Source organism: Rana temporaria, chromosome 5 (genome assembly GCF_905171775.1).
Source record: "Rana temporaria chromosome 5, aRanTem1.1, whole genome shotgun sequence".
Classification (NCBI taxonomy): Eukaryota; Metazoa; Chordata; class Amphibia; order Anura; family Ranidae; genus Rana; species Rana temporaria.
The window spans coordinates 154,846,041-154,859,087 of NC_053493.1; the positions used below are offsets into that span (position 1 = coordinate 154,846,041).

Here is a 13,047-nt window from a genome sequence, read left to right on the forward strand (position 1 = left end):
ACTGCTTGGGCTGGGAGATCCCCCTCCCATCCTGGCAGTGCTGGCTCCATAAGCTTGCATCCCCACAGAGAGGCGTGCCATAGGTTCGCCATCACTGGTACAGTATATCCAAACCCAGTGTTTTAATGATTCCGAGAAGCACAGGTGAAGCATGCAGCCCCTCTAAGTTAGGGTGACCAGACATCCCTGGTTTGCAGGAACAGTCCCCGGATTGAGGACACTGTCCCCGGACCAAGTCTGTGCCCGGCTTTGTCCCCAAATTGTATTTGAACAGGAGCTGGGGCAATTTAAAAGACAGTCAGTGCAGAATAAAAAAAATCAGTTTTTTTTTTCATTATCTGTGCCCCTTTCTGATGACCATGTGCTGGTCGGTGCAGAGGGAATATTTCTTCAGTTTTGGGTGCATGCCCATTTAGCTCCACTTGGCTCAAGTCCCAGCCAGCTGCCTGCCTGCTTATCTCCTTACCTTTTCTGGCGGAGTAATCTTCCTCCGCACTCCCCCCCCCCCCCCAGTAGTAGCCGGGGCCTGGAGAGTGAGACTTGACAGGCTGTGAGGCGGGTGGCGACGGGCAGAGAGTTGCTGATTGCCGCCATTACTAGTAAAAAAAAATATGTCTCTGGATTTCATTTTAAAAATCTGGTCACCTTACTCTAAGGCCCCGTACACACCATAGAATCCATCCGCAGATAAATCCCAGCAAATGGGTTTCAGCGGATAGATCCTATGGTGTGTACACGCCAGCGGATCTTTTTCTGCGGATAAATCTCCCCTGGGATGGATTCCAGCAGATGGATATTTGCTGACATGCACAACAAATCCATCTGCTGAAGTCCATCCCAACGGATGGATCCGCTCGTCTGTACAGACTCACCGGATCCATCCGTCCAAAGGGATTCCCCGCACGCGTCGTAATGATTTGACGCATGCGTGGAATTCCTTATATGACAGCGTCGCGCCCGTCGCCGCGTCATAATCGCGGCGACGGCGCGACACGTCATCGCCAGAGGATTTCCGCGCGGATTTCAATGCGATGGTGAGTACACTCCATCGCATAGAAATCTGCGGAAATCTTTGAGAGGATTTATCCGTGGAAACGGTCCGCTGGACCGTATCCGCGGATAAATTCTCTCGTGTGTATGGGGCCTAAGTCTATGCCAAGCTGAAATGGTACAGTGTTTAGCTCCATACAGCCACAGTCTAAGGCCCCGTACACACGATAGAATCCATCCGCTGAAAAATCCCAGCAAATGGGTTTCAGCGGATAGATCCTATGGTGTGTACACGCCAGCGGATCTGTTTCCGCGGATATTTCTCCCCTGGGATGGATTCCAGCAGATCGAATATTTGCTGACATGCCAAGCAAATCCATCTGCTGGAATCCATCCCAACGGATGGATCCGCTGGTCTGTATAGACTCACCGGATCCATCCGTCCGAAGGGATCCCCCGCATGCGTCGTAATGATTCGACGCATGCGTGGAATTCCTTATATGACAGCGTCGCGCACGTCATCATCGCAGCGACGGAGCGACACGTCATCGCCAGAGGAATTCGGCGCGGATTTCAATGCGATGGTGAGTACACTCCATCGCATTAAAATCTGCTGAAATCCTCGAGAGGATTTATCCGCGGAAACGGTCCGCTGGAACGTATTCGCGGATAAATCCTCTCGTGTGTATGGGGCCTCAGTGGTACTTAGGAAAAAAAACTGTTTTGTAATGCATGCAATATGTTTCCTATTTTCACCTGGTCTGAATAAAAATAGCATTTTTCTATTTCAGTACTGAAGCCGCAGCTGCGGTATTTCAAAAGACCTACCTATTGTACAACACCACGTCTACCCAGCTATCACAAGAAAACAGAGGAAAATACAGCAGGACATGCAGCACAGAAGTACAAACCGTTTGATCAAAGAGGAAGAATGAAGAAAATACAACATATTTCCTTACATTGGAATAAAAATAATCTGGAATGAAAAAATATTTAGCTGAATTATATAAAATAAGTCCTTTATGGTTTTTCATCCTAATAATGATCTTTACTGTATAAATAACGCTAATATTTTTTACATTTTAGATGATGTTGTAAGCAGGTCAGAAATGTAGTAGTCTTTAGCTTATAGGTATTATATACCAAAGATGAGCATTCGGAACAAGGTTACAAAAACCACAATGTCACATTTTTTTTTTCTGTTTTACAGTACATGGATTTCTAAAAAAGAGATAAAATATTTTGACAGGAACCTGTTTACTAAAGCTGGTCATACGTGGCTCAGTCATTTTTTTTGTTTTCGCCAGCAGGCTGAAGAAAAAAAAAAACTGAACAGATTCCCCCCATCCACACATTCAAGGTGGATAGAAGAATCCTCTCAGCTGTGTCATTGTTTCGGATAGGAGTCAGCTGGACCAAAGTTTTCCACCAAGCCTATTCATGAGCAGTAGATCAACTGCTCTCAAACAGGACCAGCCATAGATGGACTGAAATTTGGGCACTCCTTGCTGAACTGGCTGAATTTTGATTAATCTATGGCCAACTTTATACAGTTAGTTTGGTACAACTCAGTCCCCCTGCTGTACTGAAACCTAAAGCAGAGTTCCAGCCTGTATCACAAATAATTAAAAGTTAGCAGCTACAAATACAGGTTTTTGATGACTTTTAATATAAGGATACTTACCTGTTCAGGTATCCTGCAATGTCGGCACCCCTAGCCGATTCCATTATCTCTTTTGCGGGAGATGGCATCCTTACTAAGGGAAACAGGAAGTTTCCTACTGCACATGTGTGAGTCGCGCTGTGCTTACTGAATGGTCCCCTGCTGTCTTCTGGGACCTGTGTGTCTCCCAGAATGCAACAGGGGGGAAAGGGCTGGAAATGTAGTAGATTGGCGCAATCATTGTGGGTAATCTTACCCGGAAGTGGGAACCGGTACCTGGTTTTGACAGGTATCCGCTCCCCCCACCCTCCAAAAAGTGCCAAATGTGGCAGTGGAGAGGGGAGCTTCCACTTTTGAGTGGAGCTCCGCTTAAACAATAATTGGGAGGAAAGAAATTTTGGACAGCCTCCAATAAAAGGTAAAAAGGTGGTGCCTTTTATTCTGGTAAAAAATACTACAAAAAGCAAAAAAAAACAGCAAACAGTGGGGTAATAGAGCTAACTAGTTTCACATTGATAACCAATGCTTAGTCATAGCTGAACACAATGATAAAAACAATCTTATTTATAAGAAAAAGTCCCAAAAGCATCTGATGATCAGTCCAATCTGTGAGCTATGACTAAGCATTGGTTATCAATGTGAAACTAGTTAGCTCTATTACCGCACTGTTTGCTGTTTTTTTTTTTGCTTTTTGTAGTATTTTTTACCAGGATAAAAGGCACCACCTTTTTACCTTTTATTGGAGTGCAGCTGTCCAAAATGTATTGAAATGTTGCCTGCTATATAACAATGTTGTTGCTCTGATATGTTCATACTGATTCCTAAGCCCAGAAAACCTGACTCCAAAGCGGAATAAGCCCCTGTTTTATTCAGATTACCCACTCCTCAGTGGGAATGGTATCTTGTAATATTTACTAACTATGCAATCTTCACAGTACACACCTCCTAAACTCATTGCAGACTATTAATAAACATACATACCTGTGGAGTATGGTCTCACTTTTAATATCTGATTAGTTTCCAAAGAAGCCATACACTTGGTTGTTCCTGACTGTCCCAGCATATATCTCCTTCTTTGGCTGTCCATGCTGGCATTAGAGGATACCCTCTCTTGTGTATATGAAAGACATAAGTAGATCAGCCAGTATAACTGGATCCCTATTGGTAATTTGGGGACACTCTGCTACAACTGTTTGTTTCCCTGAAAACATGCTGTGCCTGTTTCCCTGAAAACATGCTGTGCCTGTTATATTGTTATTTACTTATTAGCTGAGCTTGCTGGTCTGCTATAATCATGCTGTTAACGGTTCTTAGCCATTTTGTTTTGTTACGGTCACTTAGAGTGAAGTACAGTAAAACCTTGGATTGCAAGCATAATTCATTCCAGAAACATGCTTGTAATCCAAGGCACTTGTATATTACAGGGTATAAAAGAGAAGAGAGGCGCCTCTAAGTGTAGCAATAAGTTGTTTAAGTGTAGCAATATGGTTACATTTAATGAAGGTACAACATTTAAGGCTCCTCTCTTCTCTTTTATACTCAGTTGTGACATGAGAGTACTCTTATATCAAGACATCGCTTGAATATCAAGGCAAAATGTATTAAAACATTTTGCTCATCTTGCAATACGCTCTCAAACCAAGTTACTCTCAAACCAAGGGTTTACTGTATAAGAATGTATGTTCAGTTTTATTAACTGCTCCTAGATCAAGCAGTAGTAGCCATTGGTACATAGCCACCTACCCTTTACAATGGATTCTTACAATTGTAAGACCTTTGGCTGACTTATAACTCAGCTTGAAACAATGCTGACTATATCGCCAGACATTTCCCACCCCCTGCCCTACAAGAATGGAATTTTCAAAAATCATAGCACAAACACTTTACATGGGAAAACTCCCACTACTTACCATGCCATAATCAGCACATGGCTCGGTCGGGTCGAATGGGTCGCCGAAAAGCCCCAGTTGTTCGGCAACAATCGTTGCATCGTAAGCCCCGAGTGCCACCGCTGAGTGGGACCGATCTTATCCCGAGCACCACCGAGTGCAGCCAAGCAACATATCAGGTCCTGCCTTCTGGAGCCTGCAGCGCCTATGATGGACGTCCCACTGGCCCAATTCCGGGACCGCGGGAAGTGTGACGTCCATCATAGGCGCGGCAGAGCTCCAGAAGGCGGGAATAACAAAACAATGCCGCAGCACCACATCAGTATGAGATCCCCGCTCGGCGCTTGGCTCTCCTCCTTTGGCTGCCAGTGCCTGTTGTGAAGCCTGCTATGAAGATGGGGGCGCCACACACCATACACCACGGCTGAGGCTGAGCTTAGATGCAGGACACATGAAGTCTGTCTCCTGTTCAGTGTATGTATGTCAGTGACTCAGTGTGTGTATATGTCAGTGTATGTATGTACTGACATACATACACTGACATGTAGGTCACACAACCCCACCACCCAGCCAAAAAAACCCGCGCCAGCACCACCCCTGACTGGTGGCTTGGCATTGTAATCTTCCAAAGGTCTATAAATGCAGGTACAAAGTGTCCTTATGCAGTGGTGTCACTAGAGTTGGTGTCACCTGCTGTGGTAAAACATGGTGTCACCCCCATTTCCTCGCTAGCCTGCCACAGTTTTCTTCCCTGCCACTGCAGAGTGACAGTAGGGCACTGAGCAGGCTTGTGCATTAGCCTGGTTCTCCCCCTAGCCTGCCACAGTGCTACTTGTTGGTGTCACCCGAGTGTGGTCAGCATCACCCCCCATAGTAACGCTACTGTCCATACGAGTACATCACAAAAAATCTTCCCAGGCAGAAAAAATTCAGACTTGTTCTCTGTTAGTACTAAGTGTATACATGTGGTAACATGCCTTATTGCCATACAATAATTGACACAATACTCTATATGATAGGCAACTTGATGAATAATAATCTGTTTTCACAAAATCATGTTACCTTTGTTTTATCCATGTTACCTTTTTTGACATTGTTTTGTACATTACTTATAACTAATAAAAATGATTACACTTACAAAACCTTGCAAAGAGAAGATTAACTACTTACCTGCCCTAGCTCAATTGCTTGCTATCTGGGAACTCCCAGGACTGGCTACAGGACACAGAAGTGACATTGCCGTCAGTGTAAGCGCACAGAGAGGGTGCCAGGCAGCCCACACACCTGGAAGTGTGAAATTCTAATGCCTCGTACACACGATCTGGCTTTTTCCCGGCCAAATCACATCGGAATTCAGACGGAATTCCATCGCAGAAAAATAGAACATGTTGAAAAAACTCAGATGGAGTTACACGATCGGAAAATCCAATGGGAAAAGTCTGTCTGACTTTTTCCATCGGAAATTCTGATCGTGTGTATGCAGCATTAGGATTATTTTTTTTAGCAAGTTTTCTTTTTAAGGGAGATCTGCAAGCACATTTTGCAGAACTGGTAAGTATTACATTTTGTTTTAACATGTGTAAAGTCTGGTGGGTTTTTATTTTATCTTCTTTTCAATTATTGAATTTTTTTATTAATTCAATTTAAAATACTTGTCTTGCCTTGGGTGCCGACAACCCACGCTACGAAAATAATTTTACTGTAAGGCCCCGTACACACGGTCGTTCCAAACCGATGAGAATGGTCCGACGGACCGTTTTCATCGGTTCACCGCTGAAGTGGCCTGATGGTCTGATGTGCGTACACACCATCGTTCCAAAAAACGATCGGGTCAGAACGCGGTGACATCAAACACACAATGTGCTGAATAAAACGAAGTTCAATGCTTCCAAGCATGCGTCGACTTGATTCTGAGCATGCGCGGGTTTAGAACCGATGCTTTTCTGTACGAACCATCGGTTTGGACCGATCGGGCAGCGGTCCATCGGTTCGGTTTTGAAGCATGTTTTAAAATTTTGGACCGAAGGAAAACAGACCGATGGGCTATACACACGGTCGGTTTGGACCGATGAAACTGAACCTCGGTCCATTCTTATCGGTTTTGTCCGACCGTGTGTACGGGGCCTTAGGGGTGCCCACAACTTGGGAAATGTTACCAAGGGGTCACAGCACTAGAAAGGTTAAGAGCCAAGGTGCTGTTGCGGAACCACAAGTCACATGAGGCATTGCAAGGCTGATAGTTACAAGCATGACTCCCTCAGGCAGAGGCATGATGGGACTTGTAGTTCTGCAAAAGCTGGAGGGCTGTGAGTTTGACACCCCTGTCCTAAGGCAATCAAATTATCCCATTCCAGTGACAACTTTTTAGAGCGATAAACTGGCAGTGAAAGAAAATATCTACAAACAGGACACAAAAAGCACAATAACAGTTCTCTTTCCTAAAACATACAAAAAAAGCTGTGACTTTGCTAGAGAAATAATTAGGTAAAGGCATATACTTAGTGTAATCCGTGAATGGCACCACAAAATGAATTTAACATGCACTGACCTGTGTTCCTGCAATGCATAGATGTACATGGGCCATTAGGCTGGATTCAGTTTCCTGTGTGTTTACAGCTTGTGTTTAAATGCACATACATAGGAACTACATCCAAATAGTTTCCCTGTTTCTTAAAAAAATAAAATAAAAATGAACCCTACAAAGACATAAAACTGACAAATAACACTAATACTGGTCTGCAAAATGTATCACCGCTACACAAAAGAAGCTGGAAAGCAGAGCACTCTGTATACCCACAGGTAGAAATTGGTGGGACAACTACTGCTAGGATCAATAGTCTCCCGTTAGTAAGCTTGGGAAAGGTGGTTTTACCCTTGTAAATGTTGCCCAGGAGATAGTCCATTCAGAAGTAGACACTGAGCTGACAGCTTTGGCTGCTGAGGAAAGATGGTGTTCCATCCAGAGTGGCTCTCAGCACCACTTCTGCACCTTATACTGCAAAATGGGGGATGACAGCACTGATTATATACTATATATATATTTCCTGACCTATCCTCACATCAGCACAGATAGGTTTAATTTCTCCTCCAAAAACCTCAGTGCCACCTTCTTTTAGCTTAATAAAAAAGAGACCCCTTCTCTCATTTTTTTTTTTTTGGTCAGAATCCAGGCCACCAGACATTTGACTTACCGTGTTGGATCCCTGGGGTTGGACAGATATGCCATCCCTGTCAAATTACCCATCCAGATTTTATCCTCTCCTGGGGATGGACGGTCCAGATGAGTCGAAGTAAACCATCTTAAAAACTTGAATACCCCGTATATCGTTGATGAGGGAAAACATGCCTAAACAGCATAACCTATTGATAGTGTGGCGGTTTGCAGTTAGTGTATTGGGTTTCTAGGGAGGTGTTGGTATAGGTGTGTTTTATTCCTGAGCCTTGGGAGTCCTGCTCTAGATGCTGGTCTCACTCTACAAATAGTCCAGTAAAAATTCCAACGGTGAATCTTGTAGGAGCTGAAGGTCAGCCAGCACAAGGCCTCTGTTGGCTTGTTCAGCACCATTCCTGCCAGAAAAACTATTGTGCACAGACTGCATTAAGGAAGTAGGTGCTAACAAACAAGCAGATGTGAGTCAAGACATATATTCAACAGGCGGTAGCAGAGAGTATGCAGGTTATGCCCAGTGCAAGCATTCACATGAAGGAGACTAGGGCCTAAGATCTTGTTGAAACAAGGACTAAATTCTCCTTCAGTCAGCAGTGGAGGTCCCTTCAGGCTCATCTTCGGAGGCAGAAGAGAATGCCAAGCAACTCATGAAGTCATTCATTATGGCAGTGAAGCAGGCAATAGAGTTGGAGCAAGAGTGAGGAGATATTTCCCAAATTTGAGAAAAAAAAAGGAGCCTCTTTCCCTTTATTGATGAACATGTGGGAATTGATAGAAGAGGAATGTAAGGAATAGGGGGATAAAGGTTTCAAGCCCCCCCTTTTCCTCATGGGATGGCAGCAGGACAAAACAAGCTGGGCAGTTTCAAGTTCCCCTATCTCTGGGCAAGCTAGGCAGAATGAGTCATCACCTGGAGCTCACGTGTACTCTGTTTTTCCCGGTCTTTTTTAAAGTCTGCTGTTTCAGCTGGTTTTATCCAGCTGCAACAGGTCAAAGTTAGGGCTATATAAGTCAGCACGGAGCAGAGGCTAATCAATTCGCCTCAGTAGATAGACCTGTGGTGTTCTAGGGTTTTTTCCCACTGATCAAGCAGATTCTACTGAGGCCAGAAGATGTCTCTTCTCCGTCAGCTGATCGAGAGAGCGGGAGAAGACGGCGGCGAAGACTGGGTTAGAGAATGCCTGAACCTACCGCGGACGTCGAGTCAAGTAGCTCCGGTGGGAGCTGCAACGTCGGTGGTGGACGCGGTCTTCTCGTCGGCGGGGAACATCTCGGCAGCGGGCAGCTTCGGTGACTGAGTCTGAGCTGCGTCCGGATGAAGATGGCGTGGTTCCGCCGGAAGACGAGTCTGATCGAGGGAGGAGTGACAGCAGCAGGTCTGGTGACCGGAGCTCGTCAGCGAAGAGGCGGCGCTTCCCGACGCTGCGGCTCTCCCCGTCGCCACAGCGAACGACGGTGTCCAAGGCAGCCGGAAAGACGGGCAAAGGTCGCGGAAGAGGAGCCGGAGCGACGGCGTCCAGCAAAGCGGTTACTAAGGCTGGAGCACGGGTAAGGTATGTCTCGGCTGGATATCCAGCTGGAGGTGCACCAAGGGGCAGTGCGGGAACGAGTACCCGTGCAGAGGAGAGAAGCCCAGTTTTTTCACAGGCAAGCAGACCAGTCGGATGGCGTCAGAGGGAAGAACAAGACGAAGATGCCCTCAGTATCGGAGTGCGGGAGGACAGCGCGGCTATCGACATGGATGTCCAGCGGAGTGCGGAGGCTGTGTCTGCACAGGCCAGTCCACGGGTGCAAGTTCAAGGCCCGGGTGAGTCCGTTAATATGAACTTGCTGTCTACCATGTCTGAGTTATTAGTAACATTGGTTAAGGATGTTAAAAATTTAAAAAGTTCACAGAGTTTGCCGCCACAGGAGGCTGCTATAGAAATTTGGGCGCCATCTTGTGGTCAAATAACAGATGACAGAGCAAATGTTACAGAACCTGTTGTTTTACCTGCTTTTCAATCCGCTCGTTTGCAGAATCTGCCTGAGACTTGCCTGAAAGTTCCCATTCAGTGTGAAATTTCCCCATTGGGTTTTCATTTGACTGCTTCCGTCAAGGAAAAAATTTGGAATGGAGAATTTTTAGACATGTTGTCGTTGCTTCCTTCTGCAAAGGAGTTTATGTCTAAGGATAAAAAAGACGATGATGAGAGGAGACGACCTGTTACGAAATCATTTAACAATTGGTTACAGGCCTTTTGCATATTTTCAGGTGTCATGTGTGAAAAATTTCCAGATAGGAGTACAGGCTTATTTCAACACTTAGATATAGTCCTGGAAGCCTTTAAAAATTTTGGGGGTACCGCCTGGTTCTCTTATGATGAGGCGTTCCGCCAAAAGTTGTCCGTTCATCCTACACTGAAATGGGGAGTAAAAGATGTCGAAATATGGTTGAATCTTTTTCTCCCCCAAAGAGCTACTTATGTCAGGCAGGGAGCCGCATCTTCACAGCCCGTTACACCAACAGTATATAAAAAAGGGATATGTTTCAATTAAAACGATGGACAATGCAAGTGGCCTAACTCTTGCAAGTACCGGCACGAGTGTGCCTTTTGTTCAGGGGCACATTCTGTGTCCAAATGTTTCAAAAAAATGGCAGCAGCTAATCAGTCCGCAGGTCCCAATATTTCAAAAGGCAGTAACACCGGTGAGATGGCAAGGTATGCTCCCGTGGCTACACCTGTACCCAGACATGGAGATGGCACAGCTGTTAACTGACGGTTTTCGTGACGTTTTTTTATTGCCTTCTTTTTTAGGCTCCGGGTGTACTATTGTCAATAACTTAAAATCTGTTGATATGTACGCTTCTATCGTCGCAGAAAAAATTGCCAAAGAAATTTCGGAGGGTAGAGTTGAGGGTCCTTTTCAGTTTCCTCCTTTCAAAAATTTTAGAATTTCCCCCTTGGGAATTGTTCCTAAGAAGGAAGCCCATTCCTTTAGGTTAATACACCACCTATCATTCCCAAAGAAGGATTCTTTGAATGACCAAATAGATGATGACATCTCGTCTGTCAGGTATGCCTCTTTTGAGGATGCTTTGATACTTCTCCGTAAATTAGGTCATAGGGCTTTATTGGCTAAAGCTGATGTAAAATCGGCTTTTCGCCTTTTACCAATTCATCCCTCTTGCTTCAATTCGTTAGGTTTTTTTCTTTCAAAACAAATGTTATTTTGATAAATGTCTCCCTATGGGGTGTTCGTTATCCTGTTTTTATTTTGAATAATTTTCTACGTTTTTGGAATGGGTGGTTCGTACTGAGACGGGTTCCCCCGCTATAATTCATTATTTGGATGATTTTTTATTTTTAGGAAAAGCGGATGCAGAGGATTGTTTTGGGTCTTTGCATACATTTTTCAAAATTTGCTATTTTTTCGGTATCCCTTTGGCGTTGGAAAAGACAGCTTTGCCATCAACTTGTCTGGAATTTTTAGGTATAACAATAGATTCTGAGCTTATGGAATTTCGGTTACCGGAGGCCAAATTGGAGAAGCTGAAGGGTTTGCTGGTTGCGGTGCTCCGGAAAAAGAAGGTTTGTTTAAAAGACATGCAATCTTTGTTAGGTTCTTTAGCTTTCGCTACTAGAATCATGCCGATGGGTAAAATATTTTCACGAAGATTATACATGGCATTTTCTGGTTTGAAATCCCCCTTTTCACATCTTCGGGTTACGTCTGACATGAAGGAAGATATCTTGGTATGGTTATAATTCTTACAGCATTTTAACGGAAAAATGGTTTGGCAAGCTGATTTTATACTGGACAAGGAGTTCCTTCTGTTCACAGATGCAGCCGGTTCCTGTGGTTCTGGAGCCATATGGCAAAACCAGTGGTGCTCTGACCGATGGCATTGCAGCTGGGAGCAGAAGGGTCTTCTAAAGAACATAGTTTTATTAGAGCTGTTCCCCATTGTTGTAGCAATGGAATTATGGGGTGCAATGTTTAAGAACAGAAGAATCCTTATAAGAACAGATAACAAGGGGGTCATGTTCGCAATCAATTGCCTGTCTTCAAAATCCCCGCCTGTCATTGTTTTGCTCCGCCATGTTGTTTTCAAATGCCTAAGCCTAAATATACAGGGAGTGCAGAATTATTAGGCAAGTTGTATTTTTGAGGATTAATTTTATTATTGAACAACAACCATGTTCTCAATGAACCCAAAAAACTCATTAATATCAAAGCTGAATATTTTTGGAAGTAGTTTTTAGTTTGTTTTTAGTTTTAGCTATTTTAGGGGGATATCTGTGTGTGCAGGTGACTATTACTGTGCATAATTATTAGGCAACTTAACAAAAAACAAATATATACCCATTTCAATTATTTATTTTTACCAGTGAAACCAATATAACATCTCAACATTCACAAATATACATTTCTGACATTCAAAAACAAAACAAAAACAAATCAGTGACCAATATAGCCACCTTTCTTTGCAAGGACACTCAAAAGCCTGCCATCCATGGATTCTGTCAGTGTTTTGATCTGTTCACCATCAACATTGCGTGCAGCAGCAACCACAGCCTCCCAGACACTGTTCAGAGAGGTGTACTGTTTTCCCTCCTTGTAAATCTCACATTTGATGATGGACCACAGGTTCTCAATGGGGTTCAGATCAGGTGAACAAGGAGGCCATGTCATTAGTTTTTCTTCTTTTATACCCTTTCTTGCCAGCCACGCTGTGGAGTACTTTGACACGTGTGATGGAGCATTGTCCTGCATGAAAATCATGTTTTTCTTGAAGGATGCAGACTTCTTCCTGTACCACTGCTTGAAGAAGGTGTCTTCCAGAAACTGGCAGTAGGACTGGGAGTTGAGCTTGACTCCATCCTCAACCCGAAAAGGCCCCACAAGCTCATCTTTGATGATACCAGCCCAAACCAGTACTCCACCTCCACCTTGCTGGCGTCTGAGTCGGACTGGAGCTCTCTGCCTTTTACCAATCCAGCCACGGGCCCATCCATCTGGCCCATCAAGACTCACTCTCATTTCATCAGTCCATAAAACCTTAGAAAAATTAGTCTTGAGATATTTCTTGGCCCAGTCTTGACGTTTCAGCTTGTGTGTCTTGTTCAGTGGTGGTCGTCTTTCAGCCTTTCTTACCTTGGCCATGTCTCTGAGTATTGCACACCTTGTGCTTTTGGGCACTCCAGTGATGTTGCAGTTCTGAAATATGGCCAAACTGGTGGCAAGTGGCATCTTGGCAGCTGCACGCTTGACTTTTCTCAGTTCATGGGCAGTTATTTTGCGCCTTGGTTTTTCCACACGCTTCTTGCGACCCTGTTGACTATTTTGAATGA

At 44.4% G+C, this 13,047-nt stretch overlaps 1 protein-coding gene across 2 annotated transcripts in view; it reads left to right on the plus strand.

Moving 5' to 3' along the window:
- PDE1C (phosphodiesterase 1C) overlaps positions 1-2,165 on the plus strand; it is a 933,100-nt gene extending 930,935 nt beyond the window's left edge. For both annotated transcript variants that reach the window (XM_040353264.1, XM_040353265.1), the window contains one exon: positions 1,782-2,165. In XM_040353264.1, the coding sequence (XP_040209198.1) occupies positions 1,782-1,975 (194 nt within the window). In that variant the 3' untranslated portion in view covers positions 1,976-2,165. The remainder of the gene's footprint in view (positions 1-1,781) is intronic.
- Positions 2,166-13,047: the final 10,882 nt, after the last annotated feature.